At 35.8% G+C, this 22,939-nt stretch overlaps 1 protein-coding gene and 1 long non-coding RNA gene across 2 annotated transcripts in view; one reads left to right on the plus strand and one right to left on the minus strand.

Moving 5' to 3' along the window:
- LOC141385764 (uncharacterized) overlaps positions 1-137 on the plus strand; it is a 64,218-nt gene extending 64,081 nt beyond the window's left edge. The window contains exon 4 of the long non-coding RNA XR_015491011.2: positions 88-137. This is a non-coding gene — a long non-coding RNA (uncharacterized LOC141385764). The remainder of the gene's footprint in view (positions 1-87) is intronic.
- Positions 138-3,245: 3,108 nt separating this feature from the next.
- Positions 3,246-22,920, minus strand: lztr1 (leucine zipper like post translational regulator 1). The gene is given in 20 exon segments (NM_001080605.3): positions 3,246-4,133; positions 5,098-5,178; positions 6,029-6,134; positions 6,548-6,697; positions 8,223-8,349; positions 8,461-8,617; positions 10,465-10,634; positions 11,312-11,495; positions 13,343-13,438; positions 13,557-13,649; positions 13,735-13,845; positions 14,408-14,609; positions 16,391-16,530; positions 17,962-18,019; positions 18,161-18,241; positions 18,325-18,433; positions 19,065-19,144; positions 19,220-19,276; positions 20,287-20,349; positions 22,366-22,920. Coding segments are annotated over 20 exon segments (2,331 nt in total). The 5' UTR covers positions 22,515-22,920; the 3' UTR covers positions 3,246-4,016.
- Between the last annotated feature and the right edge of the window lie 19 nt (positions 22,921-22,939).

Consider the following 22,939-nt stretch of genomic DNA (forward strand, 5'->3'; position numbering starts at 1 on the left):
CACAGCTGGACAAAATCCTAGAGGAAACACTCTACAACTTACATTGACTTAAACCTTTAAAGTTAATGTATGCTTTTCTCCTGACAGAAAATAAAAAAGACAAGGAAAACACTGAAGGAGGGAAATAGAGATTCTTTTGAGTAAGTAACAACTCAGCAACTACAAAGAACACATTAAAACTTCTGGACATGATATTGAAACTTCAGTAAAAACAGAAAACTTACCTGAACTTAAATGCCATTGCTAAAACGTCTCTCTCAGAAGACTTGATTATAGAGGCTTATCTTCCAATATCTGATGTAATCAGATCCACAGATAATTTGAGTGGTTAAAGGTCAGGGATTGATCTGTGCTTTGAACATCATCAGTAGGCTAGTCTTTTGTGAAGATCTTCAAGGGGATTTAGGCTAGACTCTCAACTTAACCATAACCTTTCAAACTGCATGAAAGGAGTGAAAATGAAACAATTAAACTGGTTGGTGCGGTAGAATGCTCCTCAGTCAACTATAAAATATTGCTAATGTTCAAAACCATGTTCAGTAATCAACATTTTCAGCTATTAATAAAGCCTGATGTCTGTCTGGGTGGCCTGACAGGTATAGCTTCTGGCGGCATGTCTGGAACTCAGAGAGATCCTCTTTGTGCTGCCATCCAAAACCTTTCATTTTTCTCTCATCGTCCCTGTCTGAGGCACAGCTTTTATGGCGTTCTGTTGAAAGTGACAGCAAACAGCATTTTGGGTAATAATGTTTATATTTTACTCTAAACATTTTCAAGGCATTAGTAATTTAGAATTTTCAGTGAAGGATTAAAGGTGCAGTATGTTTGACATGTTTGTGGTTAAACTAGGTATTGCATTCCTAGTTCAAACGCAAGCAAGACATGGCGATTTCTAATTACAACAAACTGTTTGGAAGCATCAAAAGTGTACAAGAAGATTACTTACACTTATTAAACAAGAGACTGTTTAGATGCATGTTACTGATGAGATGGCGGATGTTTACTGTATGATGACCGAAATGGCGTTTAACACCCAGCAGGCACAGGATGTCAACATGACGTCAGATTGATGTTGTACCCCATTGTTGTGGGGATGTTGGATTGTGTTTGGAAATGAAAATCAGGTTGACGTCAAAACCCAACGTCAGGCCGGACTCAATGTCCAACACTCAATCTGTAATCAACCAAATATTAACGTCTAATGATGTTACAGCTTGACGTGACCACTATGATGTCTATCAGATTTTGTTTGCCATACCTGATAAATGCCAGTATTTGACGTCAATATGACGTTGGATTTTAGTCACTAACACAACCTAAAATCAACCAAATAACAATGTCATTTGATGCCATTACTGGACATCAAAATAACGTTGTCCTTGCGCTGGCTAGACATTGAATTTTAGTCACCTGACCTAAATCTAACCTAATATTAACATCTTATGACGTTTGAAAGGGCAACTCTTTACTTATACTTTGAGTAATATTTATAGATTTTAGGCGAGTAATGATACGTTTACTCAAGTATGATTTTTCAGTTCTCTTTCCACCCCTGGATAGAAGAAATATTTTCAATATTAAAAGGAGTTTCTGTCTAAACCAACACCGAAAATGTATATATTAGAAACGGCTTCTATTTCTCGCAGCTGACAACAGAAAACTATGACAATGATCTCCTCGGGTGCACCTCATGTGCTTTATTCAGTGTTAAATGCTAATATTGTGAATTTGAAGGCCATTTTACAAGACATTTATTGCCAAACTATTGAAAGCAGCAGCAAATAAATAAAATAAACCACTTGAAATTGAACATTACAACTGTGACTCAAAAACAACACATAGCCTATCAGTGATTCAGCATCTACATTAAATAATGTTAAAGAGGTTTATTAGGTTTAATAATTAGATCATAAACCTTACCATTTCTTGCCTATTCTTTGCTTCTGAATGGCTGTATTTAAATTTTTGTCGTGTTTCGTCTGGTGCAAACAGCTAAATTGCTCATCACTGCAAATCTCATCACATAGCAAGTTGTTAGGACACGGGGTTACAAATGTAACATGCTTACCGAATGTTTATATTATTTGCTAATTAATAACATCATCATCTCATTTCGCAGTCTGCTACTGTCCACCGGAGGTCGCATTTTGGTCGCAGACACAGGCTTTGAGAGCCTTTCTGACTGAATGAATGAAATACACTGTTTTCCAGCAAGGCAACCCGGGGTGCTGAAATATAATTGGCTAAACTGAGGGCGAGTTTAAAGAACCAAAACAAATATGAACGTTCCAGCATGTAACTCCCATTTTCAAAGCTGAAAATTGGGCTTTAGCATTGTTTTTTTAGATAAACAAAAATGTTCACTTAGCATGTTTCTTAAATACCTGCAAACATATTATGGTATTTTTAAGCTTTAGAAGAGTTACAAACTTACTCACAGAACCTTTAATTGGCACCTAATTAATAAATCAAAGTGGCAGAAAGTAAATTTTCTGATAAATCATCTGTTGAACTGCATCCCAATCATCACAAATACTGCAGAATGCCTACTGGAACCCGCATGGACCCAAGATTCTCACAGAAATCATTACATTGCAAACCACATTACAAACCACAGGAGAGGGCAAATTCTTCAGCATGATAGCGCTCCTTTTCATATTTCAGCCCACATCAAAGATCCTGAAAGAATAGAAGGTCAAGGTGCTCCAGGATTGGCCAGCACAGTCACCAGAATTGAACATTATTGAGCATGTGTGGGGTAAGATGAAGTAAGAGGCATTGAAGATGAATCCAAAGAATCTTGATGAACTCTGAGAGTCCTGCAAGAACGCTTTCTTTGCCATTTCAGATGACTTTATTAAGTTTTCGAAGTCATTGCTGAGATGTATGGATGCAGTCCTCCAAGCTGATGGGAGTCATACACAATATTTATTATTTTTCCACTGCAGCATGACTTTATATTCTTTACTGTACTTTATTTCTGTTTAGTGATAAGACTTTAGTCTAAGCAAAGTCAGACCTTACTGTCCCAATTAAATAATTAAAAATCAAGGTATGAACGCATTTTATTTTGGTAAAATAAGCGTAATCTAGAGGCCTTTTTCTTTCATATAAGCCACTTCTGACACCAAATGATCAACTAGAAGTCAAATTATTATTTGTTGTTCCTAAAACTTGCATAGGCGACAAGACTTTAGTCAGGTAGTGTACCTTATATACACGCAGAAAACAAAACCCCCACAAAACATGGATGGTGGACAGTTTATTAAGGCATAGTGCCCACAGGGCCAACAGAACACTGCTCAACAATTACAGTAAAGCATACACGAGTCTTAACATTGACTGTTGCTGTGATTATCTGCTCATATAACTATATTATTACATAATGGCAAACACTGACATAAATCAGGATAACAACAGCAGCATAGAGTCACTACGGTTCAGGTATAAATATTTACTGATGTATTCGTAAAGTGCAGAAAGTCACGTCCAGGTCATTTTTAAATCGCCGAAATCAATATTTGATATTCTATTTAATGTATGTAGAGTAAAAAAAAAGTTATTTATAGATGTTGGATGATCATATTTGTACTAGTTGTTGCAATGCTTTTAGTTAAGCACAAAAGTGGAATAGATTATATATACAGAAGAGTCGACTACATCAATTGTTTTTCTTTGGGTTTTTATATGAAAGCTTTGAAAACACCACTTTTCATTACGTGGGAGTCGGTGGGACACATGCCTAATTATACTTAGGCCGTCAAGTGATTTGATGTACGCAAAACTATCTGCAAATGCAACAAATTGAAGCTTCATTAAAATGTACAAGCAGCATTTTTTACAAACAATTGGGTAAATAAAATCTAGTGATGACTCAATCTCATTGTAGACGGGTGTGAAGCAGGATTAAATAGGTTGGGAGGAGGTGCTGGATGAAAAGGGAAGGATATGGAGTGGAAGCATAAATTAAGAAAAGCTCATAAAAGATAGGATGGGACGTGAAAGGGAAGGAGAGTCTAAATATCAGAGCTCATCTCAGTGCACTGTTTGTCTGATATGTGGGATGCCAGCGAGTCAATGATGTCCAACAGCAGCGGTTGGCTGAGCGATCGCAGGTTGGGGAGCTTGGAAACCTTCAGGGGAGGAAGGAGAACCAAAGAAATAAATGGTAAACAACACGGGCCATGCAAGAGACGGCAAATAAACAGGTTTAAATAAAAAGAAATTAAGCTAACAGGACTAAATAGCACCAGAACGTCAAACATGTTCAGGGAGATACGCTCAAAAAGGCACTCACTGGCATTATAAAATATTCTAATTGTTTGGTGTTATTAAAATTGAGAGAGTTTAGCACTACTGGAGTAAATCTGAGCAATCAAACACCATTTACACGACAACATTTTCAGCTAAAACAGGACATTTTTTGGGGGGAAAAGAGTGTGTTACTTCAATAATACCTTCTTTCCACTTGCTGTCTTTTCATTTTAGAGTTGAGTTAAAAAATTCGCTGCTTTTAAGGGGGTTTTCCCCTTAATTGGACAGAACAGTGTAGACAACTGATGGGCAAACTTGGTACTGGAGGGCAGATGGCCTGCAGAGTTTTGCTCTAGCACTAATCAAACACACCTGAACATATAAGTCAGCATCTTCAAGATCAACAAGTGAAGTTTATTTATAAACTAATTTCGAGAGGATCATGTGCGTATGATTGCTTGCAGCTGGTCCTTAATTATCCAATTTATGATTTACCAATCAGACGATTCCTAAGTCACTATAAATACCCTAAGTTCCAAATGACAGCCATATTCATTTTGAAGAATCCCCCCTTCCAGCTCCCTACTAATACTCCTTTCCTAGATGGGTGACATGGTTCATTTAGGAAAAAAGTATCAGTTTTTGGCTAAAATGTTGTCGTGTAAACATAGTCTTGCATAATAAAAGCCATTTATTGTTACAGATCTCTCTGTATTTAAAGTCATATACACATGCAGCTTGTAGAGCATATCCACATCCCACAGAATGTCTTGGTGACGTGTTTTATTAGTTGTGTCGAGGTAACCAGCACACGCTTAGAGCTGTGGTCAGTAGCACACCCACCTTGGTGAACTGATGCACTATAATATGCAGGCAGTGTTTCTTCATGTCCAGAGCTTGAGTTTTATCAGCCGCTTCCAAGATCTGAGGATTAAAAGTAAAGTATGATGTGGTTTGACAATAGTCTTCAAGACTTTTTTGAATGTTTTTTTAGTAGTTTTTTTATTTTGATTTAATCAAAAACGTATCAATTTAAAGTAATTTAAATAACTACTGAAATAAATTTATTTCTACGTAGCAAAGTGTCACAGATTTGCAAATCAAAATTACCAAAAAAAACAAAACAGTTTTTTTAATGTGCTATTAAAATTCATTGATAAATAGAAAGGTTTTACAGTACTTCCCATGCAAAGGTTGTGAAAAGGTCTGTAAAACGTGTGCATAATCCAACACAATCTCACGGCAATTCGTAACTTTTTGATTTAGTGGCTAATTTGTATGAATTTGTAACAACCTAATTCGTACTATTTAGTACGATTTGCTCATCACCCAATGACGGTTGGGGTTAGGGGTGGGGTTAGATGCCACGCCTCCTTTTTAAAATCATACATTTTCGTATGACTGAACTCGTACGAATTAGCCACTAAACTGACAAAACGTAAAATACTTACGTTTCCTCGTGAGATCAGGCTGGCATAATCATAATTAACTTAATTATTGACTTGATTGAACCACCCTCAATCACCATATAAGCTCAGCCATAATCATTAATAAATTCAAATTGTTCTGAAGTACGTTCACTTTGAGAGGTTTCTATGCAAGTTTTATAAATCAAATAAATTATACATGTATAAATCAGACTCCTGAACATTTTTAAATCTCTTTACTTTCACTTTTAAACAATTTAATCAATTCTTGGTGAAAGTACCAAGTAAAGAAAATATATGAATGTTTCCAAACTGTATAGGTAATATATATTTGATATGACACATACCTGCAAGACATTCTCTACAGTAACGTTCATCTCCAGATTTTGCTTGCAGTAAGCCTGCAGTCTGTTGTTGGAGAAACCATAGTAATAAGGTGCAGCAAAGAGGTATCTGTGCACTAGTCAAGGGCAAACACAATTTAACAAATTTCACCAGCACAAATCTCTCCTTTGAATGGAATTTCCCCTTAAAATTGTCCAATACGTAAAAGATTGAAAGTTTTTAGAAAAGATCTATTAATTAATTTTGATTGATAAATGACTAAACAGGCATCTTGGCTAAAAATGGGCAAAATTTGGAGTAAAAATCTAAAAAAGACATCTAACAATAGTACATAGTGTTTTAGCCAAGACATCTATTAAATGGTATCATCCGTATTTGTAGATTCTGAGGCATCATATAAAACAATATATTTGTTAGCATAATTCAGATTTTTCAAACATAAAACAGTAATGGAGTAACAATAAAGGAGGAGGTTATAGGCATAAAAGCACTGTAATGCTATATGAAAACATGTAGGATACAGTGAGTCCTCTGGAGGCATGTCGACGTCCCCATAGTAAATGTAGCGCAGCATGGACTCAAAGGCCTGTGTACTAGGAACCATCTCTCCTATAGAAATGTTCACCTGCCCATCCTCTGGCATGAAGGAGCGAAACATGGCCTCAAAATAACTGAAAACATTGAAGCAGTCAGAAATTATAATGAAAAGAACAGTCAAAACTCTCAATTTTTTTTGTAATGGCTAAAAAAAAGCTCATTTAGAATAAAATAAGCACATATCGCATATTGTTTGTGGAATGCCAAGATGACGTTGCATAAATAAAGCAGTGTTATTAGTAAATAAAACAAAGAAATAAACATAAAAACTACAACATTGTAACAACGAAATTGTTTTCAAAGTATCGACTGAAATAACTAAACTTTAAAAAAATACATGATAATGTATTCACTTTCAGTAAATATTGTAGGTAGATGCCATGATAAAAAATTACTAAAACAAACTAATGAAGAAAGTGTAACAAATAATAAAACAGAAAAAAACTAAAAGGAATAGTGAACAATAAAGCGGATTAAACATATTTCAAAATATTGATAACATTGATAAATACAAATATTCTTTGGGTTTATTTATTTATTAATATATTGTATCAGCAATTTATGTCTATTTTATGGTAAGATCAAAATAGATAAAAACATATTACAGAATAACTTCAATAACAGCTTCATATTTCAATAAGTCTTAATGCAACATCGGTAAATATAAATAAATAAAGACGACAAATATTGTATACAAATAAATTAATGAGACTAAACTGAACTGGAGTACACTGCTGTCAACCTGGTATTACATTTCCTTAATGATTAATGAACTGATCATCTAATATCAACAATAGTTTCATGTCTAAAGATAAAATCATATACAGTTGAAGTCAGAATTATTAGCCCCCCTGTTTATTTTTTCCCCCAATTTTTGCTTAACTGAGAGAAGATTTTTCTCAACACATTTCTAAACATGATAGTTTTAGTTACTCATTAAAAGTTAATGGGTTATTTATTATTATTATTAATATTATTTATCTTTGCCATTATGACAATAAATAATATTTAACTAGATATTTTTCAAGAATCTTCTATACAGCTTAAAATGACATTTAAAGGCTTAACTAGGTTAATTAGATTAACTAGGCAGGTTAGGGTAATTAGGCAAGTTATTGTATACCGTTGGTTTGTTCTGTAGAGAAAATATATAGCTTAAAGGGGCTAATAATTTTGACCTTTTGACCTGCTTTTATTCTAGCCGAAATAAAACAAATAAGACTTTCTTCAGAAGAAAATATTATCAGACATACTGTAAAATGTCCTTGATCTGTTCAACATTATTTGAGAAATATTTAAAAAAGAAAGCAAAATTTATAAGGGGGTTTAATAATTCTAATTGCTGCTGTGTGCGTGTGTGTATATATATATATCACTGAAATGATGTGTGCTCAAACGAGTGAGTGGACAGAAGTTCATATCACTGCAATGTAACTTATACGTTTTATTTAGAAATACATACTTACCTCTAACCTACTACTATGTTATAAGTAGTATTGCAGTATTCCAATGAGTGCTCCATCCCATCCATTCATTTCTCAAATACTTTAAATACAAATATGTTATTTTATTATATAAAATGTTAACTGTGTCCATTACCTGGAGCGAGCAGCCAGTATGGCCTTATGAGCAGGACGTGGATGACCATCTAGCAAAAGGATGATGTCACAGAACTCATGCCCCGCCCCTTCCAGATAAGCCTTCATGTCCTGCACCAGAGATGTGCCTTGAAAGGAAAAAGGGGGGTGATTTTGTGGCCTTTTTTCGTGTTTTAGATTTGTCCTTAAAGCTTGCCGAACTAAAAGACTAAGAGAATATGCTTTTATTTTATTTTTACCTATGTCCACCGGCTGATCTGAATAGACTCTGGGAGGTGGCTGCTGTTTGCGTCTCACGATCTCCACAATGAGCGGAGTGGACAGGTGTTCAAACTCTTTAGTCATGATCACCTGGTTAAAGTGACTTTCCTTCACCACGAAGTTCAGACAATGTTCCTGAAAAGCAGAATTAGAAGTTCCAGAAAGGAAGGGGATGCAGAAGTAAAGTTGACTTTCTAATAATAGGGTTCCCATGGAGTTTCAGGAATTTTAAAATGTCTGTTCCAGGTATTGAAAGGGTGCGCCTGAAATCGCTTACAACTTGAGTAGATGCTACATTTGAATCTACTACAGGACTGTTAGAAAAGTACTTTCTATGAAGTATGAATGAGAGTAGTATGAATGGAACTTGGACTGTCCTACATCTTGTGGCCTACCTTCATCAGTTGTGTCACTTCACTCTCATTCATGAATTCTCTCAATTTACATCATGGGATAGCGTAGAGCCCAATAGATGTAGTTGGTCATCCGGGTACTTCTCTTGCTTACTGTTTTTCAAATTTTATGAATTCGGACATTCTACTTGGCTCGTATACTGTTTTAATGTACTATGTATAGTAGAGAAGAATGCAATTTTGGACCCAGCTAAAGTCAGGAATTTAGATTTTTTTTCTTCCAAGTCATTGAATAGCAGGGATTTTTATTCAAAATGTATTTCCTGTAACGTGATTTTGTATTGTGTTGTTTCACATTTAGCTTTATCTTATTTTTCAAGGTCTTATTTTTCCTTGTCAATTGACCCTTCCCTAAGCCACACCCAAAAACCGCCACCCACCAATCGTGGCTTAGCAAACGTAGCTACGCGCTGGGGCTCTGTCAAGCTTTGAAGCGAGGGAAACAAGCCAAAGCGTTGCATATGGATTGTGCAATCTGATACCCGGTATCTTAAAAGTTTGGACAGGGTGGCGGAATTTTTTCCCTTTTCAAAACCAAAAACCTAAGAGGAGAAATGGCAGCGTGGATCAAGCTGTGTGAGGGAGGCTTAAGCAGCGGAGTTAAGTTGGTTTTGTTTTGATATTCCTGACACATTTAGTGATAGACCGACAGCAATAACTCACACACCTCTTACTCTAAAAAGATCTAAACTGTGTTTCCTACAAGAATACAAAGCAGGTTATGTTTCACAGCTGTCTTTTTCTCTTTTTTTCCACTCGATATAATGAGCACTGCTCTGTTTAAGCCCTCGCCATAGTAGTCATACTAATAGCAGTCATATTTCCATCTGTTTCAAGCTAAGAATATTTCAAATGACACATTAACAGAACAAAACAGACATGTGATCACAATCTGGGCACTTGCAATCAATATACTTCATCCGCAGCTGTTTTTCAGTCATTTATAACCCTCATGTCCATGTCAGAGCTACAATGGATCAATGTTTTTGTTGGTCTTTTGGAGATTTAGTCATGGTGATGACGTTATAACAGGTTAGTGTCTGCTTTTATATTTGGGGTTTGATTAATATTTGCTGGTAGGGAAAATCTATTTGTTCACATCTGCTATTTATACCTTGATTTGCATTTCAATTTATTATTTCTTCCGCTTAACTGCAAATTAGAATAGAAACTGAATAAGGAGCACACAGACATACTGACTGTTACAGGTACTGTAAATTGTTATGGGTCAATGATGCTAATGTTTGGTACAAATCCATCAATTTCGCCTTTCTGGCTGCTCTTACATGCATCCTTTTTTGTCTGGCTTTCTCGGATATCTCACCTGTTCACCAAAAATTAGACTGGCGCATATTGGAATAGACGTGCCAGGCACGGAAGCTTGACAGGCGTAGCAACAGTAACGAAGGAGGGCGGGGCCAAGCGAAGGGTCAATTGGCAATAATTTAAGTGAAATGCAGTCACCAGGCTGTTTAAATAGTCCCTGTGGATATTTTTTTTATTTGTATTTTCGCTCAATGCTTTGGGAAAAACATGGAGCTTTTAAGTCTTGTAATTAGACATTTTTACCTTGAGCTGGTCCAGCTGAAGTTTGTCTGCATTTTCACACACACTCAGGACGTTCTGCAGATCCACTGACGCTTCAATGTACTGAACGCAGAGCTGCTCCAGTCTGGACAGTTTAAAACTCAGAGCAAGTTTATAAACGTCCATTATCAACAGCACATCCTGGACATGACCTGGGGGGAGAGGGGTGGGAGAGAGGGAGAGAGAGAGGGAGAGAGAGAGAGGGAGATGAAGACAACATAAAAAACATACGAGTCCGTGATTCTTTTTGTGCTTTTTATAGAAGGGGTCATGATGCCCTGCCTTTATTCATTTGGTTTTGTACTATTAAGATTTTTACATCAAAAACAAATAAAATATAAAAAAGTAACAGGTTATTTTCAGGTCTGGTTTTTCAAGCCTGATCATGGTGACCCATACTGTAAATTCCTCATAGTTTCTTTTTTCATATATACCTTTTTTGGACTTATTGGTAACACTTTACAATAATGTTCATTAGTTAATGCATTTACTAACATGAAATAATCATGAACAACACATGTACAGCATTAACTAATCATAATTAAACATTTACTAATGCATTATTAACATCCAAGTCCATGCTTGTTAACATTAGTTAATGCACCATGAGATAACATGAACTAACAATGAACTACTGTATTTTCATTAACTAACATTAACATGAACAAATACAGAAGTAAATGTATTGTTCATTGTTTGTTCATGTTAGTAAATGCATTAATTAACATTAACTAATGAACCTTATTGTAAAGTGTGACCGACTTATTAGTTCATGACCCCTTAAGATAATAAAAAAATACACTGAAAAAAACTGAATATATAAACATACCTCTACGTGGGTACTGTATCTTGTCTGTGTACAGAAACTGCATCAAAACCTCAAATGGTTGAGCGTCTGCTTCTCTGATTGACACTTCTAATAAAGGAGGACCCCTTGAGGACCTTCCAGAGCAGTCCTTCTGACTGCCTGAACCAGACTCATCACTTTCCTCATTACATTCCAGTTTACTCTTCTATAGAAAGAAGGTAAATATTATTTTACATTCTGGTAAGCCAAATTAAAATCTGTATTTGAATTTCTTGAAGCAAGTCAATGGAAGATTATTGAGATATTTCAAATACAAACAATTAATACAAATCATATAAATAATCAACGAAATTACCAGTTTAAAAATGATACATTTCATGTTTAAAGAACATTTCATTATATTTATAGTGCAATATAAATATAGTGCGATCTGGAGGAAATATCTAATAAATAGCACATTTTATACATGGTGCAATTCAAAGTGCTTTACATAAACAGGAATAACATAGACAAGTATAAGAAAATAATATTCCCATATTACCGACATGCAGTTTTTCTTAAATTCGTCTATTAATGCTTCTTAAGCAGCAGACACCATCATCCTACTCATCCGCTCTTTCCTGTTTGTTTGTTTTATTGTGGGCTTTCCGCATAGTTCGGTTGTGCAATTCTGATTGGGCTGAACGAAAGTGTACTCACTCAATAGGCTAGTGAGACTGTCACACACAGACGGCAGTCATGAATTTGTTCTGGGCTGTGGAAATTAAATAATACATACAGGGCTCGAAATTGCGACCATTATGGTTGCATATGCGCCTGAAATTTTATCCATGCGACCTCAAAATATATTTGGGAGCATCTGTGCGAGTGCATAAACTTGTTGTTTTTACAGCAAATGCGTGAAATTATGAGGCATTTATGCATTAAACACATGCGTGCAGGGCCGGTGAGCGCATGTAGATTTTTGTTTATTTGTTAGTTGTAATTAGAGTGTTAATATATAATAGAATCTGTTAATATGTGTAGTAACTCTGCTCATAATTTTTGGAGGCTGCGCCTAAATTTTGTCTGGTGCGCCTACATTTTTGAAGTTAGGAGCACCGGTGCTACCAAGAAAAAAGGGTAATTTCGAGCCCTATATATCTAATATCGCAGGCTGTTGCGATTAGCTAATTGCAACGTTTCGAATAATGATTGTGATTTGATTTCGATTAATAACACAGCCTTAGTGAACAAAACAAAAAGAGCATTTTTAACCCTTAAAAAACCCCTAAAAGGTGATTGTGAGTCTTAATTTGGCCACAACTTTCTCTGTGTTTCAGCTAATGGAATATAACTTTTGGTGATAAATCTTATTTTGACAGATATTTTGGGAACATGCTTTGGAAATTTACAGAAATTCAACAATACTCTCCACACGCAATTTGACTACCCTTTCATTATGTTAGTGGCTGTTTTTGCCCCAATGACTTTCATTATGACATTTTTTGATTGCAAAGATTATTCCTAGAAGATTACTTAAGATTACTATAATGCAATCATTATAATGAAAGTCAATTGGGCAAAAACAGCCCCCAACATAATGAAAGTATTCAATTTGAAGAGTACTCAAGGGTTAAGAATAACCTCTCCATTATACAAAAGAAATCACACAGTCAGAGTTTTCAGGGTTTCTACAGGTTTTGTCAACTCAAAGACTTAAAGTCCTTTTAAAGACCGTTATGAATGAAATTTCATACTTACACAAGTCTAAACACTAAGGGTCTTTTCTAATGTCCAAGTTAAAACATAAATTACTAAGCCATAATTAAGCCATATTGGTAAAGTTTAATTGAGATGGAATGTTAGTGATTGGATGGGTGTTAAACCAATTGGGTAGCTTTACATGAAGATTAACAATAATTGATTGTATTTAAGAGTTTTTAAGGCCTAAAATGTTGTTTTTTTAAATTAAAAAAAGTGTTAAAACGTTTTAAGACCTCGCAGACACTCTATGCTTTATGACTGTACACTGTATCTATATTCAATAACAAAAAGGAAAATATAAGAAACCTGTTTCTGTCTATCTCTTGCTTGTAGAATCTTCTTACGGAGCCACTTACAGCGAGCCGTTACTATGGCAATATGACCCAGGACCTTCTCCTCCCTCTGTATACAGAAACAACACATACAGAAGAGGTGATTTATTACTACTACTAAAATGTAGACCGATACAGAATAAGATTACAGGGGGAAAAAAAAAAAGCTTTACGCAGGACAAACTAACCTCCCCCAAGATAAACTCGACATCACAGAACTGACGGTTCTCCCACAGTTTGCCATAGTCCTCATGAAGGGTGCACTTTGGATAACAAGAAAACTAGGACCAACAACAAAAAAAAGGAGTTAAATTAATACAATATGGTGAGATAAAGCAGGTGCATATCTAAACATCAAGCACTCACCTGGAATCTGTACATTTCTCCACTGCGTACATTATTGTCAACTGTTCCTCCAAAGATGTACATGGCATCGTGGATAACAGCTGCTGCATGGAACAGCCTTCCACTTGGCATCTGAGAAAAATTGGCATGACAGGTCATAATCATTGTTTACAAAATACAAACATACCACAAACCAAAATGGAAACCATTTTTCCTAAAACAAAGGGGGTGGTGAATTAACTTGAAGGTGCTTTATGTACGTTTTAAATTTTTCTAAAGCATAAAAATACCATGTTTGCAGATATTTAAGAAACATGTAAAGTGAAAATTCTTGTTTATTTAAAAAACAATGCTAAAGTCAGATATTCTGCTTTGAAAATGTGTTTTCCGTGCCAGAACGTCTGTGTTTTGGTTTAACCTGCCCAATGCCACTTTAGGCAATTATATTTCAGCCCCCCGGGTTGCCTTGCTGGAAAACAGCACATTTTATTCATTCATTCATTCATTCAGAAAGACTCTCAAAGTATGTGTCCGCGACTGAAATGCAACCTCCGGTGGACAGTGGCAGACTCCGAAATGAGACGCAGATTCAGAGTTCCACATGAGGCGGTTATTAATTAGCAAATAATATAAATTTATTACATTGTAACCCCGTGGCCTAACAACACGCTACGTGAGGAGATATAAATCATACCTCGCTGTCTGTGCTGGGCTGGATGACCTCCCATGTCTGCGAGTCTACGTCGTAGCAGTGCAGTTCATTGGGCAGAGTGTTGTCTGCTGCCCCTCCAAACACATACAGGTGACGGTCAAACGCTACCATAGTGTGTCCATATCGTCTTTGAGGGGGTGGAGGTGAGCCACGCAGCAGGTGCTCTGTTGGGATACGTGTCCATCTATGGAAGAATTATAATAATAATAAAGTACACAACAAAACAAGTTGTTCATCATTTTATAAAACTGCAACTACAAATTATTTCCGTTTATTACAATAAAGTCATTTTTAAAACTATCTGTATTGAATAAGGCATTTCAGACTTAAATATGACATTATTTTCTCAAAGTGCATGAACTGTGTTCTGACTGACACGTCCCTACACAATGTGCATTCTTCCCTTGTCCCTTCTTCTTAATTGCACTCTACCAGAGCATGAGAAAGCTTGATTTCACTTTGAAACATTCGTTCACAGATTTATACAACAGCATTGCCTGCAACGTCTTACTAGAGAAGCGTGAAGTGTGACATAATATACCTGTAAATCAATACAGGGTTAAACGCTAAGGATTTTTTTCTACTGGCCCGACTGGAACAGTGGTTCAGATTTTTACTTGCCCTGCCAATATTGTCACCGGCCCCACCAAAAAAAGTTAATAGCTATTTCTTAGCCACAAATAAAAATAAAATTCAAAATGTTTGTAAATCTAGAATTTAAATATTTAAAAATGTTAAAGTGTTTTGCAAACAAAAGTAGCAAAATTTGCAGGTATTTTATTGCAAAACAAAGGATGACTGACCTGCCAAACTAATGGCAAAGTGTACAAAACATCACTTCATTTTTTTTAGTCATGGTGTACCCTCGTAAATGTCTGCTTCCAAGACATTAGAGACAAATGTTTTCCTTTAGCATCATCACTTGATGTTGCCGCCATGTTGCTGTCTCTTAGCTTTACTGGTTGTTACGGAAAAAAAAAATGCTCACAACATCCAATCAGATAAGAGGAACCAAGAATAGAGATTTTGAAAAACACAAACGGTTTCTCTATTCTGCCCTGCAATACAATATAAATCACATATCACACACTAAATGCCATTTGAATGAAACGTGTGTGCTCCCTTCAAATTGAAATCATAGTAGAGTCCACTTTGCAGGGCACTTGTTGCAAAAAGAACGAACGTCAGACATGAAAAGAGAAACTTACGAAATATGCAGCACGGTGGGGCATGAGGACCGGGACTGAGAAACACAGACTTAAAGGTGTAGTTCCAAAAATAAAAATAAACTCAATATTTACTCCCCCTCAAGTGGTTGCAAATCTTTATGAGTTTCTTTTTTTTTTTTTTTTTTTTAACACAAAAGAAGATATTTTGAAGAACGCTAAAAAACCTGTAACCACTGACTTCCATAGTAGGACAAAAATATACTATGGAAGTCAATGGTTACACATTCTTAAAAATATCGTATTTCTGTGTTTAACAGAAGAAAAGAAATTCAAAGAGGTTTGAAACAAAAGACAGGGGAGCTTGTGATGAGAGAAGTTTCAGTGTTGGATGAACCATCCTATTAATGTACTAAAAACATTCATTCATTCATTCATTCATTCATTTTCCTTCAGCTTAGACCCTTTATTCATCAGGGGTCACACACAGCGTAATGAACCGGCAACTTATCCAGCATATGTTTTACAAAGCGTATGCCTTTCCAGCTACAACCCAGTACTAGGAAACAGCCATTCACACTCATACACTACGGCCAATTTAGTTTATTCAATTCACCTGTCCCGCATGTCTTTGAACTTGTGGGGAAAGCACCCGGAGGAAACCAACGCCAACACAGGGAGAACATGCCGACCTTCTTGCTGTGAGGCAACAGTGCTAACCACTGAGCTACCGTGTCGCATACTAAAAACATACTACATATAAAATAACACTGATGAGTGTCCTCTCCGCAATGCTTACATGTGGCCTTTGAATTCAAACTGAAACAGGTTGTTGGTAATCTTGGCTCCACTTTGGCCGGAGAAGACAAACATCTTATCCCGGCATACGGCTACTGGGAAGTTACAACAGGAGGGTGGGATTTCACCACTTTGTTCAATCTGAAGGAAACAAAGAATGCAGTATATCAAAATATTATGACATTTTTTATGATCTTAAAGGAATAGTTGACCCCCAAAAACTACAATTGTTATCCTTAACATTGTAATGTAATGTATTTTTTATTTAGTGCCATGTCAGCAACCAAGGCTATCTTCATGGCAGGAATCTTTCAACAATAAATATAAAATCTTTTCGGGTGTTACTTTGTCAAAAATGTCCTTAAAAGAGTTCATTTCATAAAAAGTCCTTCTGGAATCAGTAAAAGCAGGACAGTCCAGTAAAATATGTTTTACAGTAAGAGGAGTTTTGCAATACAAACACTGAGTAGGGTTTTCACCTTGGAGCAAAAAACCATGTGTTATTCTCGTATGCCCAATACGACATCTGGTAAAAACTACTTGATCAAATCGATTCTTAAAATGTCTTAAAATTCTGTGTGAAACTTAAGGTTGGATTTCATGTAATTTATTGTTTTCTAATGCATCCCATTCCTTTTGCCACTTGTTTAAAATGTAAGCGTTGATAAAAGGTTTCATCTCTGACGGAGGAATTTGGCATTTGTTCACTACTTGCTTCAAAGCATCTTTAGCAGCTGCATCAGCTCGCTCATTGCCTAAAAGTCCAACATGTCCTGGAACCCAGCAAAAAATGATGTGATAAAACTGATTTTGTAGTTGGTGAACTTTAGTTAAAATATTATCAATCAAAGGATGATCATTCGTTGAAGATTCCATAACTTGGAGGCATGATTTAGAGTCTGTAAAAATGATGGATTTCTTTTGTTGGGCATTTTCTATATACTCCAATGCTAAAAGTAAAGCGCGGGCTTCAGCTGTGAATATGGAGCATTCTTTAGGCAGACTGATTCCATAATGTTGTTGACCAGTTACCATTGCAGCTGCTACGCTATTTTCCACCTTAGAGCCATCTGTAAAAATAGGTGAATGCTGAGAATATTGGCTTCTAATATCCAAATAATGTTGTCTGTAAACATTGGGATGAGTTACTCCTTTCTTCTGATGTCCTAAATCCATATTGATTATGGGCTTCTTTAGAGTCCAATGAGGCAGGGCACTGAAGTGTATTTGACTTAATATGTCCAGGTTTATGTTTAAATTTTGTAGATGTGGGTTATCCTTAACATTAACTCGTTTTAAAAAGAAGATATTTTGAAGAATGTTTTAAATCTGTAACCATTGACTTCAAACGTATATGTTTTTGCTGCTGTAGGTTTCCAACATTCTTCGAAATATATATTCGTGTTACTAAACAAAACTAATCAAAAACTAAAAAAAAAATAAATAAATAAAATTGGTTTGGAGTCAGTGGTGAGTAAATGATGACAGTTTTAATTTGGGTGTGAACTATCCCTTTAAAAGTAAAAATAAACTAAAAACAAATAGAAACTGTTCAAATAAACTCATGCAAACCTCTTCCCAATATGCCTGTTCACGATCCTGAAGACCGATGGTCCACATATCATTCAGCCTATTCAAAACACAAAAACAGACACAAACAATTCATACATATTGGAACGGAGTATCGTTTTATCAAATAAAAGTTTTTGGACTGGAATACAAAACATTTTGGCCTTCTAAAGCTCTGAAATTAGGGAAACAGCACACTTGCCTGGCATTTCCATCATATCCAGCAAAAATCCAGAGTTTGTCATTGTAAACCGTGGCTCCATGAGCTGATCTGGCTACCAAACTGGAAGATAAATTACAAAAACGTGCGTCAGAGAAACAACAACACAAAATGCAAAAAAAATGCATTTAAAAATGGTCATTTACCGTCCTTCCACTTTCCATTCTGTCCACTGTCCGGTGGCAAACTTGTACTCAAAAAGGTCGTTCTTGTTTTTTAAGTTAGAGTTTGAATAGATGTCTCCAGTGTAGCCACCTAAAACACCAACAGGAAAACGTTACACTCACTAAAAGAAACCCACAGAACTGAGTCGAGCTGAACAATGAGACTGCTCTGTTCTGTAGTGCTGCAGATAACTTAAAGGGATAGTTCACCCAAAAATGTCAATTCTGTCATTATTTATCTCCCTACACTTACTATAAACCTTTATAGATTTTTTTTCTCTCTGTTGAACACAAAAGAAAACTTTTTAAAGAATGCTAAAAACCTGTAACCATTGACTTCCATTGTAGGAAAAATAAATAGTATGGAAGTCAGTGGTTTTCAGCTCATTTCAAAATATCTTCTTACATGTTCAAAGAAAGAAACTTATAAAGGTTTGGAACCACTTGAGGGTGAGTAAATTTACATTTCTAGCTGAAATATCCCTATAATTGAACACTAAACAACTACAGTTATGGAACTTAACTAATAATTACATGACTTGAACTGAATAATGACACAATTGTCTTTTCAGTGCTGCCGTACAGCAGAATCAGAATGAATGTCTCAAAGTTGATGAGGTTTTCAAGAATAGCTCTTTTATTTTCTTATTCATTACTGTGAAGCTCTTTTAAAACAATCTTTATTAATAAATAAACGGTGAACAGAGACTGTGAAAACTTACCAAACACAAACATGCTGCTTCCATACACAACTGCAGAGTGGTGATATCTCGGCGCTGGTGGGGTGCCAGTAGTAAAAGCCCTATTTAATTACATCAATTAACATCAGAAACTACAAAAAAACATATATAATATAAAAGTAACATATAAAACTCACCGACACCATGAGCAATCCTTCACGTCAAACCGCAACAGGTCATTAAGCATGTTCTTGCTGAAAAATAAGCATCATGAGAGTCAGATCCTTTTGTACACGTCCTGACAAAAGTCTTGTCGCCTTTCCAAGTTTTAGAAACAACAATAAAATAAATTGACTTCTAGTTTTTAGATCATTTGATATCAGAAGTGGCTTATATGAAAGGCAAAGGCCTCTAAATTACACTTATTTTACCAAAATAAAATATGATCATGCCTTGATTTTTATTTTTTTCATTAGGACAGTAAGGTCTGACTTTGCTTGGACAAAAGTCTTGGCGCTTAACAGAAATAATGTGTATATAAAGTCATGCTGCAGTGGAAAAAGAATGAATATTGTGTATGACTCACATGAGCTTGGAAACACTACATCCATACATCTCTGCAATGACTCAAGTAACTCATTAATAAAATCATCTGGAATGGTAAAGAAAGCGTTCTTGCAAGACTCCCTGAGTTCATCAAGATCCTTTTATTCATCTTCAATGCCTCCTCCTTCATCTTACCACAGACAGGCTCAATAATGTTTACATCTGATGACTGGGCTGGCTAATCCCGGAGCACCTTGACCTTCTTTGCATTCAGGAACTTTGATGTGGAGGCTAAAGTATAAGAAGGAGCGCTATCCTGCTGAAGAATTTGCCCTTTCCTGTGGTTTGTAATGTAATGGGCAGCACAAATGTCTTGATACGTCAGGCTGTTGATGTTGCCATCCACTCTGCAGATCTCTCACACGCCCCCATACTGAATGTAACCCCAAACCATGATTTTTCCTTTACCAAACTTGACTTATTTCTATGAGGAATCTTGGGTCCGTAAGGTTTCCAATAGGTCTTCTGCAGTATTTGTGATGATTGGGATGCAGTTTAACAGATGATTCATCTGAAAAATCTACCTTCTGCCACTTCTTCCAATGATCAACTAGAAGTCAAGTTATTATTTGTTGCTCTTACAACTGGGATCAACGACAAGACTTTTGTCAGGTAGTGTATATCATATTGAAAATGTCAATAAAACTAAAATACTTACCCATTGTCTCCTCCAAAGACATATATGGCATCCCTGTATGCCACAACGGTATGCTTGCTACGCCTGCAAAAAAATAAAAAATCCAATACTTGATCCTGGAAAACGAAACCTCATCGAACCACAAAACCTAAAAGTCTTATGTTGCACATGTACATTTTTTGGCAAAAATACATTGAATGGGTCAAAAATTATTCAACGGTGGCTCAGTGGTTAGCACTTTCGCCTCACTCCAAGAAGATCACTGGCTCGAGTCACAGCTGGGTCAGTTGCCATTTCAGTGTGGAGTTTGCATGTTCTCCCTGTGTTTACGTGGGTTTCCTCCGAGTGCTCTGGTTTCCCCCACAGTCCAAAGACACGCACTATAAGGGAGTTATCTATTATGTTCTGTAAAGCTGCTTCTGACAATGACATGTTCACAGCTAAATGATTAAAAGAGACGTGCTTAAGGGATTATATGCAGTATCCTTCATTTATTCTCTTAGGTAGGTGAGATCTCCACATAAGTATCATGCTTAGAGGGAAAATGTGCTTTATGCATTGAAGCAGCAGTATCTGTACTCTGTATCGGCTGATCACCATGACAAGGAATTGGTACTCTGTATCGGCTGTAAAACTCCTGATCAGAGCATCCCTAATATAAATCAGAATTATTAGCCCCCTTTCATTTTTTTTTTTTTTTTTATATTTTCAAAATTATGTTTGACAGGGTAAGAAAACTTTCACAGTATGTCTAATAATATTTTTCTTCTGGAGAAAGTCTTATTTGTTTTATTTCGGCTAGAATAAAAGCAGTTATTAATTTTTTAAACACCATTTTAAGGACAAAATTATTAGCCCCTTTAAGCTCATTTTTTTTTTCAATAGTCTACAGAACAAACCATCGTTATACAATAGCTTGCCTAATTACCCTAACCTGCCTAGTTAACCTAATTAACCTAGTTAAGCCTTTAAATGTCACTTTAAGCTGTATAGAAGTGTCTTGAAAAATATCAAGTCAAATATTATTTACTGTCATCATGGCAAAGATCAAATTAATCCGTTATTAAAAATGAGTTATTAAAACTATTATGATTAGAAATGTGTTGGAAAAAAATCTTCTGTCCGTTAAACAGAAATTGGGGGGGGAAAAAAATAAACATAGGGGCTAATTATTCAGAGGGGCAAATATTTCTGACATCAACTGTGTGTATATGTGTATGTATGTATGTATCTTCTTCTTCGGCCTTAGTCCCGTATGGTTGCGGGGTCGGCTCTTTGGAACAAGTCCTCCATTTAGACTTGTCCATATGATAACTATTTTTTTTTTTTTTTTTATACATTCCGGCCGGTCTGTCGTCTGGGCCTATCACCCTCATATACTACAGACATTTTAGCCTGCTCAATTCACCTGCAGCATGTCTTTGGACTGTGGAGGAAACCGGAGCACCCAGAGGAAACCCACTCCAACGCAGGGAAAACATGCAAACTCCTCACAGAAATGCAACTGAGCCGAGGTTTGAACCAGCGACCTTCTTGTTGTGAGGCAACAGCACTACCTACTGCGCCACTGCTTCGCCCTATGTGTATGTATGTGTATATATATATATATATATATATATATATATATATATATATATATATATATATATATATATATATATATATATATATATATATATATATGGAGGAAAATTAATAAATAAATCACATTTATTTTTACAACGAAGAAAAAGTCTTCATTAACCAACATCTTTCATCAAGAATATAATTTACTCAAATTAGTCCCCAAAGGCTAATTTTTATTGATTGTCCTTTTGCCAGATGCTATAGGCCTAAAAACCAACAAAAATATAAATTTAAATTATATACAAGAAGACTCAAATATACAAACAACTGAAACTTATGTTTACAATGTTGATTATTAAGAAGCCATTTCATAAAATTACACTTTAATCAATCGATACACATTCACTAATCCATTGTGGGATTAAACTGCACTGATGAAATGCATGATTTTGTGGTCTATGGTCACATGCACATTGTTTTTCACAGCTGAAATCAGAAAAGCTAGCTAAAAACAGTTGTAAATAAATGGTTTACCTTGCACCCACAAACTCATCGCACGGCGGCAGCCTTCTCCAGCGGTGGACAGTCTCGAAAGGCCCGAAGTTGAGTGTTAGATATTCAACACTGTCAGAGCAGCTGTGGTCAAAATCCACACTGGGAGCCACTTTAGACTTACAAGACATGGCTCCAGGAAACCATGACATTCAATTTACATCCGAGGTGGCTTTGTCCTACTAAAGAGCCAGGTTTACGACGAATATTAATGTACTTCCATGTTTTCTAGACGTTTGATTTGCTTCGGGATCATCAAGATTCTAAATCATATTGACTAAAAGATTAGTGTTTACAATCTTAGCGTTACCTTTAAATCTGACGACCTAACGTTACCAACAAGTGTATTTATCATCTGCTACGGTTTGCAATAATCCAATCGCATAATTGCAGTCGTAATTTTTCAATTTTAACTCGCTGATATTATAAAACTGAAATAATATTATGAAATGTACGTTAATAACAATTCCACAACATTTCTTCAAGCTGCTGTGTATAAGCCATAGACGTCTAGGGAGGAGCCGACACACTAACGTTACTTGACATGCGCAGATTC

The sequence above is a fragment of the Danio rerio genome, chromosome 5 (assembly GCF_052040795.2).
Source record: "Danio rerio strain M-AB ecotype USA chromosome 5, GRCz13ab, whole genome shotgun sequence".
In the NCBI taxonomy this organism is placed as follows: domain Eukaryota; kingdom Metazoa; phylum Chordata; class Actinopteri; order Cypriniformes; family Danionidae; genus Danio; species Danio rerio.